This window comes from Ornithorhynchus anatinus, chromosome 5 (assembly GCF_004115215.2).
Source record: "Ornithorhynchus anatinus isolate Pmale09 chromosome 5, mOrnAna1.pri.v4, whole genome shotgun sequence".
NCBI lineage: Eukaryota > Metazoa > Chordata > Mammalia > Monotremata > Ornithorhynchidae > Ornithorhynchus > Ornithorhynchus anatinus.
In genome coordinates this window covers 33,495,653-33,518,368 of record NC_041732.1, presented here as the reverse complement: position 1 = coordinate 33,518,368, position 22,716 = coordinate 33,495,653, and the positions used below count along the sequence as shown (strand labels likewise).

Here is a 22,716-nt window from a genome sequence, read left to right as displayed (position 1 = left end):
CCAGCTCTGCCACTTTTCTGCTGTGACCTTGGGCAAGTCACTTCACTTCTCTGGGCCTCAGTTACCTCATCTGTAAAAGGGGGCTAAATAGTGTGAGCCGCAGGTGGAACAGGGACTTTGTCTACCCTGATTAGCTTGTATCTACCCCAGCGCTTGGAACAATGTTGGTTACATAGTAAGCGCTTAAATACCATCATTATCATTATTTATTTGGGACCAATAGCCCCAAATCCATCCTTGCTCCCTGCCAGGGGCCACTTCTGCCTGGGGGCCACAGTGTCCACAAACCGCCTGGGTCCTGCTGCTGGCCCTGAAATGCCTCCTTCAGTGCTAGGACAGACGAGGGACTGCTTGGAGCTTCTTAGCCCCTCAAGAGCCACTTGGTAAAGAGCAGACAGTTTCCACTTAATTCACCAATCAATGAAAACCTCACTCAGACCTATTGAAAGGGGAATTCAACAGTGTCACTCAGATCTATGGATAGGGGGAATTCTACAGTGTCACTCAGACCTATGAAAAGGAGGAAATTCCACAGTGTCACTCAGACCCATGAAAAGAGGAATTCTTCAATATCACTATGCACCAGATCTATGGAAAGAGTGAATCTGCATTATCACTCAGATCCATAGAAAGAGAAATTCCACATTATCACTCAGATCTATGGAAAGGGGAATTTTACAGTATCACTCAGATCTTTGGAAAGGGAAATTTTACACTGACACTCAGATCGATGGCATGGGAGAATTCAACCCTGCCCCTGGAAGCAACCTGCACCTTTCCACCTCGGGCTCCTCAATCAAAGTATTCTTAAGCACCTATTGCATGCAGAGCTCTGTATGTATTAAGTACTTGGAAGAGTACAACAGAGTAAGAGAGTGGGGCCTGCCTTCAAGGTGCTTAAAATCCAGGAGTGGGACTGACAGACACAAGTAATTCACAAACAGTTGAAAGAAGTGAAAGAAACAAAGTAACAAGTGGCTGGTGGCAGGAATACAGTAGGGTAGATATAAAAGTGTAAATCAATGTAAGGTGAGAAAATACCCAAAAGCCAAGGGTACATGAATAAATAAATATAAGTGCTAAAGGCAACTTTGGGTGGGAAAACAGTGCTCAACTGGAGAAAGGCTCTTGGAAGAGCTGGATCTTGAAGATGGCTGGATGGAGAGCTGGAAACTGGTAGATCTGAAGGAAGAGGTTGCTCCTTTCAGAGTATGAACTCAGTGAAAAACATGGACTGGGTCCAACCTGATCATCTTGTATCTACCCCAGTGTTTAATGCAGTGCTCGACACATGGTAAGTGTCTAACAGATGCCATTATTATCATTATTACCATTAATATAGGCAGGAGGAAGGGCATGAGCAAGGGGTTGTAGGTGGGAGAATTGCAAATGGCTCTCAGGCATTTCCCAGGGTATCATCATGTAGGTGACAGAAAAAGCTCTTGGGGTCTCATTTGTTATTATTAATAATAATATTTGTTAAGCATTTACTATGTGACAGATACTGTTCTAGTCACAGGGGTGGGTACCAAGTAATTGTGCTAGACACAGACCTTGTCCCAAGTGGACCCCAAGGACAAGATTAAACCATTTTCCTCCGCTCCCCCTCCCATCTGCATCACCTTGACTCAGTCCCTTTGCTCTTCCCCCCCTCCCCACCCCACACTTATGTATATATCTATAATTCCATTTATTTATATTGATGTCTTTTACTTGTTTTGCTGCGTAGATATCTATAATTCTATTTATTCATATTGATGTTTGTTTCCTTGTTTTGATGTCTGTCTCTTCCTTTCTAGACTATAAGCCCAGTGTAGGCAAGGATCATCTCTCTTTATTGTTGAATTGTACTTTCCAAGTGCTTAGTAGAGTGCTTGGCACACTCAGTAAGTGCTCAATAAACACAATTGAATGAATGAATGAAATGAGAGTCACAGTCTAAGTAGGAGGAAGAACAAGGATTGAATCCCAGTTTTACAGATGAGGAAACAGAGCCACAGAGAAATTAAATGACTTCCCCAAGGTCACACAGTAAACAAGTGGCAGAGCCAAGATGAGAACCCAGGTCCACTGACTCCCGAGGCCTGTGCTCTTCCTACTAGGCTATGCTGCTGCTTTAGCTCGTTAAAGGCAGACAACACACATTTTGTTCTGTTACACTCTCTCAAACACTCAAGTATAGTGCCTAGCACTCAGACTCACAAAAAATGTCCTTAATTGATTAGTCATACCAATGCCCACCTCCATCTAAGTCCACCCAGAATCCTTTACTCCTCAGGTTGGAAGTGACCTTAAGCAGAGAAGTTAGAAGTATTTGGGTTCTAATCCTGTTTTCACCACCTGTCTGCTGTGTGACCTTGATCAAGTCACTTGCCTGCTCTGTGCCTCAGTTACCTCATCTATAAAATGGGGATTGAAACCGGGAGCCTCACATGGGACAGGGACTATGTCTTACCCGATTTGTTTGTATCCATCTCAGCGCTTAGTACAGTGTCTGGCAAATATAAGCACTTAACCAACACCATCATTATTATATCCACACCTGGGTAACTGAACTCTCCCAACAGGCCTCTCCACACACCCAGCATCAGCTCCAAATTTAAAGAAAAGGAGTCCTGGGATGATAATTACAGAAAAACTACTTCAGCACTCTTCTCTTTGTTTTTTATGGTATTTGTTAAGTGCTTACTATGTGCCAGTCACTGTATTAAGCTCTGGGGTAGAAGCAAGCTAATCAGGTTGGACACAGTTCCTGTCCCACATAGGGCTATCAATCAATCCCCATTTTATAGATGAGGTAACTGAGGCCCAGAAGAGTGAAGTGATTTGCCCAATTTCACTCGCAGACAAGTGGCAGAGCAAGAATTAGAACCCAGGTCCTTCTGACTCCCAGGCCCAAGCTCTACCCACTAAGCCACATGCTTCTTTTAGATCCAGAATTCTCATCTTCCCCACAAGTAGCAGCCCTCTCAACAAATTCTCCCTTACCCTAGGCAACCTGACCCTATACAGCTCTGCATGAATCCATAATGTTTGTTCAATAGCTCATCTCGCCCCCACCAAAACACACATTGTAAGGGACTTGGTCCTACACCTATCTCCAAAGCAGAAACCCTTTATTACCATCTTGAGCAACTCTGCTCACCCCCAGGGGGCTCGCAGTCCACAACTTTTAAGGAAATCACTCCCACAGTCATCTGAAGAAGTGCTACAGGAATTTCAAGACGCCCCCAGTAATCATCATCTTCAAGAAAAACGATGAGAGCAGACTGTGGAAACAACCAGAGTGGTTTGCTATTCCACATTATCAGCAAGTCTGGTCAGAGTTTGTTTTGTCCACTTTATTGGGAGCTTGTGGTTTTAAGTCTTCCACGGGGGAGGGGGGTTTGTCTCCCCACATCTTCACAATCACACTCATTTCTCCCTAGCTTGTTCTCATGTGTATGCTTTCTCTATTTCTCTCTCTACACCCCAAATCACACATTTCACATCCCCATCCGCACACTGCTTGTAAGTGAGCACGCAATTAAAACTTTTAGGATATCTAGTACTGATGATTATTGATTATGGTATTTGTTAAGTGCTCACTATGTGTCAAGCACTGCCCTAACCACTGGTGTAGATACAAGTCGATCAATTCAGACACAGTCCCTGTCTCAAATGGGATTCAGGCAAAGAAAGGAGAATAGGTATTAATCCCCATTTCACATACGAGGAAACTGAGGCACAGAGAAGTTAAGTAATCCAAGAACAGGGATTAGAGCCCAAGTGTCCAGAATCTTAACTCTGTGCTCTTTCCACTAGGCCATGCAGCTTCTCTCATATTCAAAAATACATCTGGTCTTTCCCACAAGGAGTTTACGATCTACTAATTATTCCCCTCACGAACTTTCATCTCTCCCTTTACTGTTCTTTCCTTTCACTTTCCTCCCCAGAAGGCTGCAGGGCCTAATGGAAAGAGCATGGAATTTAGAATCTGAAGACCAGCACTGAGACTGGCCTGCTGTGTGACCTTTGGCTAGTCACTTAACTTCTCTGTCCTTCAGTCTCCTCATCTGAAAGTGGAGATAGTGTGCCTGTCTATCCTTCTCTCTGATTTGTGATCCCAATGGGGGACAAGAACAAATTCTGTTATGATTATCTTGTATGTAGCCCAGAACCTCAAACAGTGCTTGGCACATAGTAAATGCTTAATACCATAAATAACTCTCAGTATAGTTCCCCTACTACCAAAATAATTCTAATACTGCCATTATAATTCATTCAATAGTATTTATTGAGCGCTTACTATGTGCAGAGCACTATAATAAATGCTTGGAATGTACAATTCGGCAACAGATGGAGACAATCCCTGCCCGATGATGGGCTCACATTATAATCCATGTCAATATCTGCAGTTGTTCTGCATAGTCGAATAGACTGTAAGCCCGTCAAAGGGCAGGGACTGTCTCTATCTGTTGCCGATTTGTACATTCCAAGCGCTTAGTACAGTGCTCTGCACATGGTAGGCGCTCAATAAATACTATTGAATGAATATTCAAAAATGTCTGTGAGGTTTACTTATAGATGAGTGCATGGGGGTAGAGCATCAGTGGCATATCAACAAATAGGTAGGGAAAGATGGATAGAAGGGAGAAATTGACCTTCTCCATGACTTAGAGCCACCTCTGATTGTTCCCATTTTACAGATGGGCCAATGGAAATACCAAGAAAAAATGACTGAGTTCATCCATGGGAAAATTAAAAAAGGTCTTTTAAAAAATGGTATTTAAGTGCTTACTTAAGTGTATCACTTATTTCCATAAATATCTGTCTCCCACTCCAAGACTGTAAACTCTTTGTGGGCAAGGAATGTGTCTATTGTTATATTGTATTCTCCCAAATACTTAGAACAATGTTTTGCACACGGTAAGCTCTCGATAAATATGATTAAATGAATAAATGATTGTTTACTATGTGCCAGGCACTACATTAAACACTGGGGTAGATAAAAGCTAATCAGGATGGACACAGTCCATGTCCCACTTGGGGTTCACAGTCTTAATCACCATTTTACAGATAAGGCAGCTGAGGCCCAGAGAAGTTAAGTTACCTGACCAACATCACACAGCAGACAAGTGGGGGGAGCTGGGATTAGAACCCAGGTCCTTCTGACTCCCAGGCCCAGAACCCTAGACTGCTTTTAGCTGTGGGGTGAGGAGTGAAGGCCAGGAGATTGTGCAAAATCTGTGCAGGGGCAGTTCTCAGGAGCTGTGCCTAACTGATAGATGTGCAGGGTCGTAGAGCCCTGCACAGACTGAAAATTCTGCCACAGTTATGCCATAGGCATGATGACCCTACCCAAGCTGACACTTGACCTCATTTCCTCAGAGACAGAGCCACAACCATGAAATGCATCATCATTTTCTGAGGGCCACTGTCATCCCCGAACTGGGGAAACTCGAAATAGGAGAAAAAAGGTTTCGATTGAAACTAACTCCCCCAGGTTAAAGACAATTCAGGACCCCACAGATGTGTCAACAGCACCACTTATAGGTATACACAGCGTAGCTCAGTGGAAAGAGCCCGGGCTTGGGAGTCAAAGGTCATGGGTTCGAATCCCAGCTCTGCCACTTGTCTGCTGTGTGACTGTGGGCAAGTCACTTCACTTCTCTGTGCCTCAGTTACTTCTTCTGTAAAATGGCGATTAACTGTGAGTTTCACGTGGGACAACCTGATTACCCTGTATCTACCCCAGCGCTTAGAACAGTGCTCTGCACATAGTAAGCGCTTAACAAATATCAACATTATTATCTCTAATCAGTGTCCACATGGTGGCCAAAGGACCCCCTTAAACCTTGGTACCTGGGGTGGACTCTGATTGAGATTGAGGTTGTAGAAGTATAATGCCACTTGACTAATTTCCTAACTCCACTCTCACGATTCCTAGTTTCTAACAGCTACGAGCCTTCTGATCTTTCCTTCCCTCCCAATTCCCAAGCTTTCTCCCTGGTTTTGTCCCCTCCCTGGATAATTATTCCCATCCTTCCTGTCTCACAAACCCATAACTTTGGTATTATCCTTGACTCCTCTCTCTCGTTCAACCTACAAAATAAATCCACCACTAAATCCTGTCAATCCCACCTTCACAACTTCTCAAAAAAAAAAAATCCCTTTCATCTCCATCCAAACTGCTATCACGTTAATACAGTCATTCGTCCTATCCCACCTGGATTACTGCATCAGCCTCCTTGCTGACCTCCCAGCCTCCTGTCTCGCCCCATTTCAGTCTATACTTCACTCTGCTGCCCACATCATTTTTTTTTTTACAGAAATGTTCAGGATATGTCACCCCTCTCCTCAAAAAATTCTAGTGGTAGCTCATCCACCTCTGCATCAAACAAAAATTCTTCACCATTGGTTTGAAAGCACTCAATCACCTTGCCCCCTCCTACCTCACTACTCTCCTACAACCCAGCCTGCACATTTCACTCCTCTAATGCCAACCTCGCTGTGCCTCTATGTTGCCTATATCACCACCGATCCCTCGCCCACATCCTGCTCTGGCTTGGAATGCCCTCCCTCCTCAAATCCGACTGACAATTCTTCTCCCCACCTTCAAAGCCTTAATGAAGGCACATCTCCTCCAAGAGGCCTTCCCTGACTAAATCCCCCTCTTTCCTCTTCTCCCACTCCCTTCTGCATCATCCTGACTTACTCCCTCTGTTCTGCCCCACTCCGAGCCCCAGAGCACTTATGTACAATCTGATATTTATTTATTTATATTAATGTCTGTCTCCCCCACTGTAGACTGTAAACTCACTGTGGTCAGGGAATGTGTCTGCTTGTTATATTGAACCCTCCCAAGTGCTTAGTAGTGCTCTGCACACAGTAAGCACTCAATAACTACAATTGAATGAATGAATAAAGGATGATGCTTCAGAGGTGACAAATCCCCAGCTAAAACCCAATTTTCCTTGAAACTCAGAGGATCTGACAGCAGTTGGAGGAGAAATGTGATTTTGAAATTTAAATAAGAAGCTTCTGCAGTTGGCCCTAGAGGCAATCCGAGGATAAGCAGTTTATCTCTCCAGCCACCATGAAAGGCTGGCAGGAGCAGGGTTGGCTCAGCACAGTGGCCCCCAATCCCACCAGCTCTACCCCAAAATGCCTCTCTGGAATGAGTCGACCTCATTCCCTATTCCTTCCAACCCCCCAAGAAGGCAGAAAGCGTGGCGGGGGGTGGGTGGAAAGAGAACATAGATTATTCTCTTTTCAAGAGGGGGAATCATCCTCCTCTTGAGGGAAATTTTCTCAATTTACAGTATTTATTGAAAGCTTACTATGTGCTCTGCATTGGGATGTGGACAAGACAATCAGGTACTAGGATTTATTGTGTGGTATTTATTGAGTGCAGAGCACTGTACTCAGCACTTGGGAGAGTACAACACAGAGTTGACAGACATGTTCCCTGCCTACAGTAAGTTTATAGTCTACTACTATTAAAACAGACACTGCCCCTGTCCCACACTGGGGCTCACAGTCTAAGAGAGGCAGTGAATGGAAGGTTTGCTTATCATCTAAGGTCCCACCAAGAGTCAGAACCAGAAATAAAGGGTTCCAAATCAGTACCTCATCACTAGAGACTAGATCTAGGTGATCAAGTCTAGATTAGACCAGTGGACAATCCAACTCAAGGGAGGAGCCCTGTCCAGTGGAAAGACCATGGGCCTGGGAGTCAAAGGACTTGGTTTCTAATCTTGGCACTGCCACTTGCCTGCTGAATGACTTAACATATCCATGCCTTACTTTTCTCATCTGTAAAATGGGTAGTAAATACTTGTTCTCCCTCCTGCTTAGACTGTGAACTCTATAGGGATCAGGGACTGTGTCTGACCTGATTACCTTGTATCTACCCCAGCACTTAAAACAGTGCGCACTTGACACATGGAGAAGCATTTAAATATTACTATTATTAACCAGGTATTCTCTTAAAGAGTGGCAAACAAAAATGCTTAGAAGAACAGTGAGATGGTTGACCTGGGGCAAGAAATAGTATTTACTGAGCTCCTATTGCGTGCTGAGCACCATACTAAAACTCTTGAGAGTACAATAGAATTAATATTTATGATTCTTGCCCCCAAAGATCTAACAATCTAAAAGCATAACAGTCACTTAAATTATAGACAGGAGGGAGTAGTAGAGCATATAAAAAATTCATTTAATCAAAAATTCATTTAATCATATCTATTGAGCACTTACTGTGTACAAAGCACTTCTATTTATTGCTATTGTTCTTGTCTGTCAGTTTCCCCCGATTAGACTGTAAGCCCATCAAAGGGCAGGGACTGTCTCTATCTGTTACCGATTTGTACATTCCAAGCGCTTAGTACAGTGCTCTGCACATAGTAAGCGCTCAATAAATACTATTGAATGAATGAATGAATGAATGAATACTAAAAGCTTGGGAGAGTACGAGATATGTACATAAATTCTATGGGAGTGGTAAGTACTTAAGTACTCCCTGAACTCCCCCTGTAGACTGTAAGATTCTTGTGGGCAGGGACTGTGTCTATAAATTCTGAGGTATTGTACTTTCTCAAGCACTTAGTACAGTATTCTAGACACAATAAATGTAGTATGGACTAGTAGAAAGAACAGGGGGGAGTTAGAGGACCTGGGTTCTAATCCTGACTCTGCCATTGGTCTGCTGGGTGACTTTGAGCAAGTAGCTTAACTTCTCTGTGTCTCAGCGACTGTGAGCCCTATGTGGGACAAGGACTGTGTCCAATCTGATTACCTTGTATCCATCCCCACACTTAGTACAATGCCTAGAACATAGTAAGTACTTAGCAAATACCATTAAAAAAAACCCAACATTAAGTACTTGGGTGGCACAGAAGGGCTGAAGTGGAAGAGTAAGAATATAAAATGGAAAGAGTAGAGATTAATTAGGAAGGCTCCCTGGAAGAGATGTGATTTCAGGAGGGGTTTTGAAGATGGGGGGAGTTGTGGTCTGTAAAGGGGGAGGGAGTTGCAGGCAAGGGGAAGGGCATCAGAGCCTGGAGACGAGAATAAGGTAAAGTGACTAGATTAGTCTGAGAGAAACAAAGAGAGCTGGAGTGCAGTGGGAGAAGAGAGTGGTTATGTAGGAAGGAGGGTGTTAAAGGCAATGATCAGATGTTTCTGGTGATGTGCAATCCTAGGACATTTCTGAGGAGTGGAGAGATGAGTGAAGAATGGCATTTTAGGAAAATGATCTGGGCAAGAGCAAAGTACGGACTGGAGAAGATCCCCAAGAGGCAACTCCTCTCTGAGAAAGCCCTGGGTACCCCATCCACACCTGGAAGCCTGAATGGGCTTCTCTAAGAGGGGAGGGGAAGACAGGAAAGGAGAGGCTAGGGAAAGATGGGTAGCATGTAAGGGACTGAGACAAAAACAGAGAAGCAGTGTGGCCTAGTGGATAGAGGATGGGTGTGGGAGTCAGAAAGCTCTGGGTTTTAATCCAGTCGATCAGTATTACAAGTGCCTGGTCCAGCATTATGGCTGCTTGGATGGAGAGATAGGGGAAGATCCTGGAATAATCCATTCCCACCTGCCAATCTCTTTTCCTGCCAAGAGCCATCGGAGATTTGCACAGGGAGATGAATGTTTGAAAATAGTTCCTTCTCTTGTCTGCCCACAAAGAGAAGCAGCATGGCCTAATGGATAGAGCATGAGTGTCAGAAGGACCTGAGTTCTAATCCTTTTCTACCACTTGTCTATTTTTGACCATGGGCAAGTCACTTAACTTCTCTGCGCCTCAGTTCCTTCATCTATAAAATGTTGATTAAGACTGTGAGCTCAGTGTGGGACAGGATTGGGTCCAACCCATTTAGCTTGTATGTATCCAGTGCTTGGAACAGTTCCTGGCACATAGTAAGCACTTATATACCATTAAAAAATAAAGAATAAAAACTGCAACATGTTCTGGAGTTACCCCTCTCTAATGCCAAGATCTAGGTATAAACTCAGAAAGCCTGTCAGAATAACAATAATCATAATTATAGTGTAACCATAATTATGGAACTTGTTAAGTGCTTACTATGTGCCAAGCACTGCTCTAAGTGCTGGGGTAGAGACAAGTTAATCAGGTTGGACACAGTCCCCGGCCCACATGAGGCTCACATTCTTATAATCCCCATTTTACAGATGAGGTAACTGAGGCCCAGAGAAGTGAAGTGACTTGCCCCAAGTGGCACAGCGGACATGTGGTGGAGTCAGGATTAGAACCCAGATCCTTCTGACTCCCAGGTCCATGCTCTATCCACTAAGACATACTGCCTCTCATGGAAGAGAACTAAGAGAAGCCCAAGCATCCATTGTCTTCCATGAGGAAGCCATTCCGCCATCACATCCACCTGCCCTTCCTGACCTCCACTGCTGCTTCCCCTCCTCTGTCCTCGCAGCCTTTCCAGGAAAGCAAAAACCAGTAACTACATCCAAGAAAGTGCATCGGGCTCTTGGTTTCTTTCTCCAAAAAGACCACCCATGGGCCTGCATCTGGTTCATAGATAAGAGCAAAACCGGCCAACCTCTCACTCAATCCTCTCACTCGAAAGCCTATTGCTGTCCAGCTACTGCCCAATCCAATCACCCATCTTGTCACAGACAGCCACCCTCCTGTCTGCTCCAGTTTATATTCAATAACGAACACTCTTCCGCTGCTCTGTCCCCAGTCCATCATTGGGGCCCAGATTCCACCTAGCATTCTCATCTGAATGCATTCAGCATTCTTCCTGGGGGTGTGCACAGGCCCAAGCCCAGAGAATCTCTCAACCACGATTCTGGGCCCAACCCAATACCCAAACTTCTTTGCCTCAACCTGACTTCCACTCTCCCTACCCTAGAGCTGTAGAGCCTTCTCCAGCAGGCTGAGAGCAAGAAGAAATGGCAATAGCCATGCTGAGTGAGGACTGCTGCAACATGGCCTAGTAGAAAGAGCATGAGGCTGGGAGCCAGGAGATCTAGGTCCTACTCCTGGCTCCACCTCTTGCCTCCCGCATGACATAGGGCAAATAACTTCTCTGGGCCACAGTTTCCTCAACAGTACAATGGGGATCTGATATCTATTCTCCCTTCTACTTAGATTTAGAGAAGAGCATAGTCTAGTTGAAAGGACACGGGCCTGGGAGTCAGAGGACCTGTGTTCTAATCGCAACTCTGCCACTTAACTGCTGTGTGACCTTGGGCAATTTACTTCTCTGTACCTCAACTCACTCATATGATTTGGATTCCTCAGGCAAGATATCCCAGGAGAACAGATGAAGATAGCGGCCACAGGTCAGGCTGAAGACTTATGGGGGACCCACAAAGGTCATGTCTTCTGTGCTGCTCCCAGAACCCAATATTCCCCCAGGCTTCTCAGGAAAAACTACCCGGAGAAGATCCTCAAGAGGTAACTCCTCTCTGAGAAAGCCCTGGGTACCCGATCCAGACCAGGAAGCCTGAATGGGCTGCTATAAGTGGGGAGGGGAAGACAGGAAAGGAGAGGCTAGGGGGAGATGGGTAGCATGTAAGGGGACCGAGAAAAAAACAGAGAAGCAGAGTGGCCTAGTGGACAGAGCATGGGCGTGGGAGTCAGAAAGACCTGGGTTCTAATCCTGGCTCTGCCAATTGCCTGTTGTGTGACCTCGGGACAGTCACTTCACTTCTCTGTGCCTCAGTTACCTCATCTGTAAAATGGGACTGTGTCCAATCTGATTAGCTTGTCTGTACCCCGGAGCTTAGTACAGTGCCTGTCACGTAGTAAGCACTTAAATACCATTCTTTAAAAAATCATAATCAGACCTCACCCATAGCTGTTGGAGAAGAGGATATGGGATGGAGGAAGCAGGTCTGACCCAGCTGCCTATGAGGAAAAGATAATAGGGAGCTGAAGCATTGGTCGGGAGATCGGGTAATTTGCTCATTTGTCTTGTCGACACCGACGTCCAGCAGAATGTCAAGTCCATTAAGTAAAGATTTTCTGCTGGGAAGAGGAGTGAATCGGGTTTGAGGACCGAGCAGGGGTCAGGGCTAGGACAGAGGCCCAGGTTCTTCTCTGACGGGGAGGACAGTTCTCAATTTCAAGGTAAGTTTCCAGGCCTCAAGCCTAGTGTCCAGTCACTTCTCCTTTCTTACATCATACCCAGAGCAGAATCATGCCTGAGGGACTGTTTGATAGAGAAATGTTCTTTCACTCCCTCTTTCTGCTTTACCTCCTCCCCACCCCACAGCACTTGTGTATGTAGGTACATATTTATTATTCTATTTATTTTATTAATGATGTGTTTATATCTATAATTCTATTTATTTATATTGATGCTATTGATGCCTGTCTACTTGTTTTGTTGTCTGTCTCCCCCCTTCTAGACTGTGAACTCGTTGTTGGGTAGGGATTGTCTATTTGTTGCCCTATTGTACTTCCAAGGGCTTAATACAGTGCTCTGCACACAGTAAGCGCTCAATAAATGTGACTGAATGAATGAATGCAAGTCCCACTTGGCCCCTGGACTCAAATCAGACGTCTCACACTATATCCAAGAGGAGGAAATCTGATGCATGGGAGGGTGGAGGGAAAAAGACACATCTGGGGCAGACAGCATTCTCACCTCCCATGGAGGGTACAGCAGGTCTCCCTGGAGGTCTGACAACACTCAACTTACCCCTCGGCCCTAACCCCCAGGACGCCCTATTTCCCCAGACGAGATTTTGGGAGTAACACACGTTTATAATAATAATTGTGGTTTTTGTTAAGTGGTGACTGTGTATCAAGCTGGGGTATATACATGATAATCGGGTCAAGTGTGGTCCCTGACCCCCATGGGGCAGAGAGGGAGAACACGTATTGGATCCCCTATACAACATGTATTGTACAGATAAGGAAACTGAGGCCCAGAAAAGTGAAGTGACTTGCCCAAGGTCACACAGAAAACTGCTTCTCAGGCTACACTAGAGTAGACACAATCCTGGCCACAAGGAGAAGCAGCCTGGGCTAGTGGAAAGAGCACATGCCTGGGAGTCAGAGGACCTGGCTTCTAATACCGGCCTTGCCAATGGCACTCTCAGTTTCAGAGTTTTCCTGAAATTCCTTCTCCTCCAGGCAGTATTCCCTGATTCATTTCCTTCTCTCCAGGTCACATCCTCCCGACTACTACCTCAGAACTTATGTACCCACAGTCAGTCCTAACACTCATGTATATATTATTCTATATACTTAGGCACTTATTTATTCACTTACCTGAGTAGTCGTATTTATGGAGCACCTACTTATTTCAGTGTCCTGAGCTAAGTGCCTGGGAAATACAGATTTTCAAAAATCACATGTTTCCTACCTATGAGGAGCTTACACTCTAACAAAGGAAGATGACTTAAGATATTTACAACACTCTCGTCACAACCAGTTGTACCTATATTTTTCCTCCTATTTATGGTATTTGTTAAACAGTTACTATGTGCCAGGCTCTGTACTAACTGCTAGGGTAGATACAAGTTAATCAGGTTGGACACAGTCCCTGTCACTCTTCCCTTTAAATAACTGTGTGTGTGTTGCCCTGGTTAGATTTTCTTTTATTTTATGGTGATTGCTACTTTAGTAATAATAATTCTGGTATTTGTTAAGTGCTTACTGTGTGCCAGGCCCTGTACTAGGCGCTGGGGTGGATACAAGCAAATCAGGATGGACACAGTCCCTGTCCCATGTGGGGCTCATTTTACAGATGAGGAAACTGAGACAGAGAAGCAAAGTGACTTGCCCAGTAAGCCCGTCAAGCGGCAGGGACTGTCTCTATCTGTTGCCGACTTGTTCAGTCCAAGCGCTTAGTACAGTGCTCTGCACATAGTAAGCGCTCAATAAATACTATTGAATGACAAGTGGCAGAGCTTTCATTAGAACCCACAACCTTTTGACTCCCAGGCCTGTGGTCTAGCTACTATGCCATGCTGCTTCAGGCACTCTACTAAGCGCTGGGGTAGATACACATTAATCAGGTTAAACCCAGTCCATATCCCACAGAGGGCCCACTGTCTTAATCCCCATTTTACAGATGTGGTAACTGAGGCCCAGAGAAGTGAGTTGACTTACCCAAGGCCACAGAGCTAACAAGTGGCAGAGCCTCGATTAGAACCCAGGTCCTTCTGACGCCCAGGCCCCTGGTCTATCCACTAGGCCTCACTCCTTCTCTCGTAAACACCATGAGAGCCCAGGCCAAGTCTTTTCCTCTCTATCCAACTCTCAGGAGTGCTTAGTTCAGTGCTCGATAAATACCGATGAATTGATCCATCGCAATCACCCTGGTTCACCGTGGCCAATGGCCCCTTTCCGTGGTCCAGAATTCTCTTTCCAGAGGCCTGCTCTTCTCCTCCCATTCCCTCTCATTCCTGCAGGATGTTCTCACCGTTCTGAAGGCAGGGCGGACCCTTATCCCCCCAGGACTTCTTTGAGTCATAAGACTGATTTCCCAGCAGGTCCAAAGCAGTCAACCCACACAGGTCTCCCCTTTAATTTTCAAACCCCAACTCAGTGCTCACCCTAACACAGCCATCCAGCCCAGGCTGCAGATTGAGAGCCCAGGTAATGAGCCTTGATCCGCAACATTCTCCCACAGAAGCAGCTGCCACAGCTCAGCATTTCCAAGACCAAAGGATTTTCCTTATTAAAAGTCCACCGGGGGTTAAGATTGTGGTATCTGTAAAGTGCTTCCTCTGTGTCAAGAACTGTGATAAGCACTGAGGCAATATGAGATAATCACACAGCTCCTATTCCACTCATGGCTCACAATTTAAGGGAGAGAGAGAGAGCATGTATTCCATTACCATTTTAGAGTGACTTGCCCAAAATCACCCAGCAGGCCAGTGATGAAGCAGAGGTGAGAAAGAACATGAGCCTACAGTCTCCTGTGCTCTTTCCAGAAGGTCCTGCTCCTGTAGTCTTAGGCTGTCGAGTCACGTCCGACCCATAGCAACGCCATGGACACATCTCTCCCAGGACACCCCACCTCCATCAGCAATCATTCTGGTAGTGTATCCATAGAGTTTTCTTGCTAAAAATACTGAAGAGGTTTACAACTGTCTCCTTCGGCAGGCACAGTTAACCTGAATCTCCACCCTCGACTCTCTCCCATGCCGCTGCTGCCCAGCATAGGTGAGTTTTGACTTGTAGCAGATTGCCTTCCACTTGCTAGCCACTGCCCAAGCTAGGAATGGAATGGATATGTCCCTGCTTGACTCTCCTTTCCGTGGTCGAGACTGATAGAGTCCTGGAAACTCTCCAGGTGCGACCCTTAGAGGAGGTCCTGCTACTTCTCACTTAATCAAGGAAACCAGTACAATGGGATGGATGAGGAAATGGGGGTGTGCGAGATAAATCCTTGAACTCAATGTCAGTAAACCAATAAGCCCCAAAGCCTTTTTCAAAAAGCCCACTTACCTGAGAAGATTGATGCGAGCCTGAATATGTCAGAGAGGCGAGAGGTGACAGGCTCGTAGGGTGAAGCTTCGTAAAATTCCTCACCTGGAAAAGAGAAGGAGGGGAATGAAATTCAGGAGGGATGAGCTAATCCACCCAGAAGAGCCCTGGAAGCAGGGCCGATGCTGTGAACAGGTCAACATGTATATCATATTCAGAAGAGTCCAGGCCTTTGGGGAGAGTAAGCGACGAGTTCACTGATGGCTTTTCCCAGGACACGGAGAAAGCATACAGCAGAAAGGGCAGGAGAGCAGAGTGAGGACAACTTCTATTAACCCCCTAGTCTCCTATCCCCCCTATACTTGCTTCTCCATTGACCTCTGAACACCAAGCACCCTCCCCTTTGATGGCTCCACCTCTTCCCACAGTTCACTTACCCTTGAATGCCCCCCACCCCCACAACCTCCTTTGCTTCTAGACACTCTCAGAGGTGAGCACTGAAGGGAACAGAGGACACGAAATGGCAAGAGACAAAAGGAGAACTCCCCATTCCCCAGGAATGTCCCTGAGAAGTCCTCGGCACGAGAGATAACTGCTTTTCGATTCCATCCATGAGGGGAAATCAATGGGCAATCCCTCAGAGTCCAAAAGGGACACTGACCCTCAGCCTTGGCCATCGATTTCCATTTCATCCAGTGGATTGGCCTGCTCTCAATTGCGCACTCACTGTTGATCCAGGAAGAGACTGGCAAGTCCCCAACACGAAGAGACATGCTGGCCCCAGTCAACTGACCTGAAAAAATCTTTTCCCAGGAACTTATCTTGAGGAGGAGACTGCGAGAGTTGGTATGCTCCACCGAGGACTAACCTCACAGCGGACATGAACCCCATGCACTCTGTTTCCTAGAAGATAGAGGCTAGGTTGGATGTGATTCCTCTGTCACTCTGAACTCCAGCAGTGAGGAAAACACTAGCAAAGGGAGAAGGCCTGGTGTCTCCTCAGTGCTCAGAGTTGAGGAAGGGAAAAGACTAAGAAAACTACTGGGAGGAAAAGGGGCACTGCAACAGTCACTTGCTTTTCAACCAAGCCCATTCAAAAGGGAGTGCCCTGTGACTCTGCCAAAGGGCGGAAATGCTGCAAAGAAGCCGTGGCAGAATTTACGCTTGGACCTAGGGATTCTGACACCCAAAAATCCCGAGTCACAGCACGTCCTAGGGAGACGGGTGGGCAGATAGAAACAGGCAAATTTTCAATTTCCGTGAGGCAATAGCACCCAACTCCTGCTGGGAGGGGCAGCTTCTCAGATGGTAGGACCCCTGGCCCCCCTATGGTCTCTATGATGACTGCTCCTCATCCAGGATGGAAGCCTGGGAAGGGTGACCTGCACTCACTGGGACCCAGGCAGCAGTAGCTGCAAGCTCAGGGAAGGGAGAGAACTGCAGCTTCCTCAGTTCCCTTTGAGAGCGAATTTTTGGTTTCTAATTTGTAAATGTCCAATGTTTCCTCTGTAGACCCCCCTCATCCCCACAGGAAAGTTTCCTGAGGAGAAACTGACACCTGGCAGGGGTGGGGTTGGAACCCCTACCTTAAATTTAGAAGTACCTTCAGAAAGCCAAGCTTCCCATGCATACCTCGTCGGACCCCCTCCTTCACCATGTTTACTTGGTGTGGGACTGACAACACTCCCCATCATTCCAGCCACTGCCTTATTACTGAGAGTCGGGGGGTCGGGGAGGGTGATAAGAAGAAGAATGAGGAGGGGAAGAAGGAAGAGGAGTAGGTCGAGAAGCAAAAGGAGGATTATGCAAGCTCATTATGGGCAGGGAATGTGTCTAATTCTGTTGTATTGTACTCTCTGAGCACTTAATACAGTGCTCTGTTCAGAGTAAGCACTCAAATACCATTGAATGATTGAGTATAAAGGGAGAAGAGACAAAAGCTCATCAACAACAACAGCTCCAAAGATCATTTTGATTTCCCATCTCAATCACACTCAGAATCTCCAATCCCCATGGCCTCCCTTGGGCCCTTTGAAGCCCTTAAGTCCTCAGACTCTGAATTCAGTTTTAGATGGACATCCTTGGAGCTCAGAGAAGGAGAGATGTCTATTCTATTTTATTAATGATGTGACTATATCTATAATTCTATCTACTTTGATGCTATTGATGCCTGTCTATTGTTTTGTTGTCAGACTTCTAGACTGTGAGCCCGTTGTTGGATAGGGATTATCTCTAACTGTTGTCAAATTGAACTTTTCAAGCCATCATGAGGTCCTGGGTGGGTGGGAACTGGGAGAAGCTAGGAGCCAAGGGGAAGGCCAGCTAAGACTGAAGAAATATCTCCCTCCTTACCAGTGACTGAGTCCCAGCATCTCAGTGACAAACAGCCTCTTTATTCCGGGCAGTGACGATGCTTCCCCAGAGACTGCTCAGTCTGTGGACAATTACCTCTGAAGTGAAGGGAACCTCTCCATTCACCAGAAAAACTACAGCCTATTCAAAGGCCAAAAAACCAGAATGGATCCCCAGGGCTCCTGGCAAGGACACTAGAATTTTACAATACCTGGGAACCTGCATGAGGATCGTCAAAGGTAGCTCATCTTGGAAGGGAATCGAGAGTGCCTGGCCAGGTGTACTCTCAGAGAAAGGACCATATTTGTGCATCCTGAAAGCAAAGAGCAAAGGGCAGCTTGGGAAAGTCCCAGGTGTTAAACTCAAATCTGCTTGGGTAGCAAAGGAAATTTAACAAGGCTTCTTCGGGGAGGGGTGGATTGGAAACAGCTGTCTCCAGACCTTCTGAAACAAAATGAGAAAACATGGCCCTCCTCCGTCGCCTTCCCCAAGACAGGTCCCAGCCAATTCCCTAGATGGGCCCACGTGAGGGGAGCATGACCTTCCAACCTCAGAATTCCCCAAGGGAGACCCAGTTTTGGGAGAGATTAGAAGTTGACAGTTGAAAGGGAGATGAGGAAGAGACTCGGTGTGGGAAAGGACTCCAGGATGAGGAAGGAATCAGATCTCCCTTGGCCAACCCCAAGGATCAACAGTCATGGCTCCAAACTCACCAAGAGAACCTCAGGTGTGGGGCCAAGTAAACAGCTCTTCCACTAGGCAAGAATCCAGAAAGGAGAAAGCAGCAGTAACCCCAAAATAGGCCTTCAGAGGGTTAGGGGATAAAAAGATTTCATGGCTGCACTGTTAGGCTTTCTGGTAAGGGCAACCAAGGAAGGAGAAGCCAAGCCCTTCTTCGCAGACCCTCATTCCAGAGGGAGCCACATGTTTGAGTCACCTGTGGTATGGGGCTTAGTATTTATTTTTTCTAATATGGTATAAGCATTTACGTGTCACTGTTCTGTACACCGGGGTAAATACAAGTTAATCAAACTTGGACATAGTCTCTGTCACGCAAGGGGCCCACAGTTTAAGTAGGAGGAAGAACAGATAATTGATTCCCATTTTACAGTTGAGGAAACTGAGGCACAGAGAAGTTAAGTGACTTGCCCAAGTTAACACAGCAATTTGCAAAGCTGGAATTGGAACCCATATCCTCTGACTCCCAGACCTGGGCTCTTTCCACTAGGCCACACCGGTTCCTTGTCTTCTTTCCCTATCTCTCTGTCCCATCTTCTTCCTATCAGTGTTTTTTTTCCATCTCTCTCCCTTTCTCCCTCTCTATTGGACTCTTGCCCTCTCCCCACTATGTACCTCACTCCCGGAGTGCCTCATCTCTGGGTTCTTCCTCCCGCAGCCCCAGGATCTCCGAGACCACAGCCAAAGGTTTCTAGTGGGGCCCCGAAAGCCCCTGTTCCTTTACCCGGGATCCCCACACCACTTTGTTTCCCCTGTTCCCTCCACCTCTCTCACCACCCCTTTCCCACCCAGGGCAGGGTGGCCTCCGCCATCTCCCTGACTTACCCTCCGTCAGCCCCAGGTGGATGCTCCAGTAGATCTGCAAGCACTGCAGCTCCTTCTTCATTCCGCGCTTGCAGCGGCAGTCGTACAGGGGGCTCTCCTGCAGCACCTCCAGGGCCGCCTGGCACTCCTTGTTGGCCAGCATGGTGTTCCGGTCCCGGCCGGCCAGGCACTGCCGCAGGGTGCGGTAGCGGGAGCTGCAGTTGGCCTCGGCTGCACACAGCTCATTGGCCCGGACGCAGTCCACCGGCGAGCGCCAGCCGGGGAGCTCCGAGCCCTGTGGGGAGGAGGGGCTGGCCAGGGAGCGGAGGGTCTCGTCTGGGGAAGGTGGGGGAGACAGCTATGAGTGACAGCACCCAGAATCCCCTCCTCCCCCCACCATGGGCAAAAGAGACCTGAGGTCTCAGTCTCTACAGGGTACATCAGCCCCATACTCCAGAAAAGGTACACGGAGGCCAACTCCACCCTCTTTCCTCATCGCCACCACCCCCGTGAGTCACAAGAAAGGCTGAAAAATGGAACCCCAAGATCTTCTTTCATGGTGGATCAGATACTCTCCCTCTCTGTGAGTCAGAAGGAGGAACCTGCAGGCCCCAGCTTTCACTCTAAGCCACATAAGGACCCCAACATTCTCTCATCTCCTACCCCCTTACCCACAAAGCCGAGCTTCCCATTTTAATTCCATCCTGCTCCCATCTAGCTGGGAGAGAAAACTCCCCCTAGCCTGCCGACGGGGTCTTCCCTGTTTTCACTAGGAAGGTGGTGGGAGGCCAGAGGACACACAGAGTCCTCAAGGTTGCCTGGAAGAGGGAAAAGTGGTCTCATTTTAATGGCCACTTAAAGGCCTCCTAGCAGGAGAGTCAAGCTCTGGGCCAGCAGGATGTGACTTCACCCTTTAGGTCAGGGGGCTAGAACTGATTACAGGGGCAGATGGGAAACATCAAGGCAGGCTGAGAAAGCAGATACCCACAGGGCCTGGAGGGGCTGCCACTTCTGCCTGACCTCCCTAGAAACAGACTTCCGGCCGGGGCTATGATGAACACCTCCCTAAAAGACGGCTGACCCTTCCCCAGAAGCAAACACCAGACCTCCCCTTTCACCTCCTCATCAACCTCTCCTCTCCACCTGATTACCACCCCCACCCCGAACCCAACTGACTCTCATCTCCCGATCAGCTTGTTTCTCTTTTTTTCTTGCCTCTTCTCTGCCTTCTCTCTCCCTGGCTCCTCCTATTCCCCCATCCTTCCAAATGAGCTCATTATTAACTGAGATATAAAAATCCAATGACCAAGGGAAAACATTTTATTTCTTCAGCGCCTCCTTCGCCTGAATTTTAGTCTGATCTTTCCTGATTAATCCCAGGGTCTGTGGGGATTGGGTAAGGCCTCCCTACTTTCTCCTCCAGCCTTCCTGGGATCAGCGTGCCAGCTGGGCCTCTTCCAAGGCAGGGTTCCTGACTACCCAACCTGTCCAGCTCCCCTGACTCCCCGGCAGCCTTCTCCCTCCCCTTGATCCCGCCAGGCTCCCGGAGGAAACGGTGCTCTCCCGCGATGCGCCCTGCAGACCCAGGCGTTCAGCCCTCCCCGCATCCTACTGATTCCCGCTCCTTCTTCATTCCCCGAGGAGGCTTGAGCAGCGGCAGCTACCGCAGCGGCACAGTGACACCTAAAGGCCGAGAGCTCCGACGCTTTGTGGCCACCCTAGCCGGGGCCTGGGGGAGGGATGTGGCCTAAGGAAATAGGAGGATGCCCCCGCAGAGACTATAGCCTGCCCCCCTCCACCCCCCACCACACCGTGGTTCTCACTCACCCACCCCTGCGGTGGTCCCGCCCCATCTCCCCCTTAACTAAAAACCCAGAGCCCCATCCCAGCCTGGAAATCTTTCTCCACCCCAAGATCCAGCTCTAATTAATAATAATAATTATGGTATTTAAGCACTTACTATGTGCAGTGCACTGTTCTCAGCGCTGGGGTAGATACAGGGTAATCAGGTTGTCCTACGTGGGGCTCACATTTTTTTAATCCCCATTTTTACAGAAGAGGTAACTGAGGCACAGAGAAGTGACGTGATTTGCCCAAGGTCACACAGCAGACACGTGGCGGAGTCGGGATTAGAACCCACGACCTCTGACTCCCAAGTCCATGCTCTTCCCGCTGAGCCATAATTATTACGGTATTTGTTAAGCGCTCCCTATGTGCCAGGCACTGGACTAAGCGCTGGGATGGATACCAGCAAGTCGGGTTGGACACGATCCCAGTCCCACGGGGGGCTCATGGTCTCAATCCCCGTTTTACAGATGAAGTAACAGAGGCACAGAGAAGTAAAGGGACTTGGCTAAGGACACACAGCAGACAAGTGGCGGAGCCGGGAGTAGAACCCCGACATTCTGGCCCCTAAGCCCATGCTCTATCCACTACGTCATGTTGCTTCTAATTCCTCTCCCCACATGACAGGAAGCTAATCGCCGCCCCGGCCTTCACCCCACGGCAAGACCTTCTGCCCAAGAAGAGCTTTGGCAAAGGGATGGTCAGATCCAAAGGTCATGGCCATGGGGCTAGGGAATCAGGATGAGGATAAACAAGGAGACCAAAGAAGGGCAAGGCCTGAGGGGAGGCAGACTGGACTAGTGGAAAGAGCATGGGGCTGGGAGTCAGGAGACCTGGTTTCTAGCCTTGGTTTGGCCACTTGTCTGCTGTGTGGCCCTGGGCAAGTCACCATGCTCATTTTCCTTATCTCTAAAATCAGGGTAAAATGTCTGTTCTCCTACCTTCTTAGACTGTGAGCCCTGGGTGGGACAGGAACAGCATCTGATTTGATTGAATTGTACCCACCTCAGTGCTACCCCAGTGCTTGGCACATTAGTAAGAACTTCAGAAAGACCTTCATTATTATTAGGGAGGTAGCAGATTCCTGCTACCTGGGGAAGGAGTGGGAAGGGGTTCTGGGGAAGGCTAAGCAGCATCTTGCCAGGAGCAGATTCTGCCACCCAATAGGCAGACTCCAGGCCGGCAACAAATCCAGTGTGGGTTTCACTCTCCAGACAACAGTGACTACTCCATGCCACTTTCTTTCCAAAACAAGTCACCCAGGGGACAGAACCACACCCTCAGATCAGCCAGAGGCTGTCCTGATAAAGTGAGTCTCTCTTCATGTTGGATCCCAGCTTCCTGAAGCTTTTTTCCAAACTATATTTCAGGAATCTTACCACTTTTTAGGGGCAAGGGGAATCAGTCGATCAATCACTGGTATTTACTGAGCACTTCCTCGGTACAGAGTACAGTCCTAAGCACTTGGGAGAATACAACACAATAGTTGACAGACATGTTCCCTGACCACAAGGAAGTGCAAGAAGTTTCTTGGGCCTCCACTTCCACAGAATTTTTCAGGCGGCCAAGGA

The 22,716-nt window shown here is 47.5% G+C and overlaps 1 protein-coding gene and 1 non-coding gene across 2 annotated transcripts in view; both read right to left on the bottom strand.

Moving 5' to 3' along the window:
* GFRA2 (GDNF family receptor alpha 2) overlaps positions 1 to 22,716 on the bottom strand; it is an 86,703-nt gene that overhangs the window by 56,964 nt on the left and 7,023 nt on the right. The window contains exons 2-3 of the mRNA XM_029066669.2: positions 19,322 to 19,636; positions 15,428 to 15,511 (exon numbers count right to left, since the gene is read on the bottom strand). Of these exons, the coding sequence (XP_028922502.1) occupies positions 15,428 to 15,511; positions 19,322 to 19,636 (399 nt within the window). The remainder of the gene's footprint in view (positions 1 to 15,427; positions 15,512 to 19,321; positions 19,637 to 22,716) is intronic.
* On the bottom strand, positions 15,153 to 15,290 carry LOC114812577. The gene has a single exon (XR_003760228.1). It is a non-coding gene; the product is annotated as a small nucleolar RNA SNORA7 (small nucleolar RNA).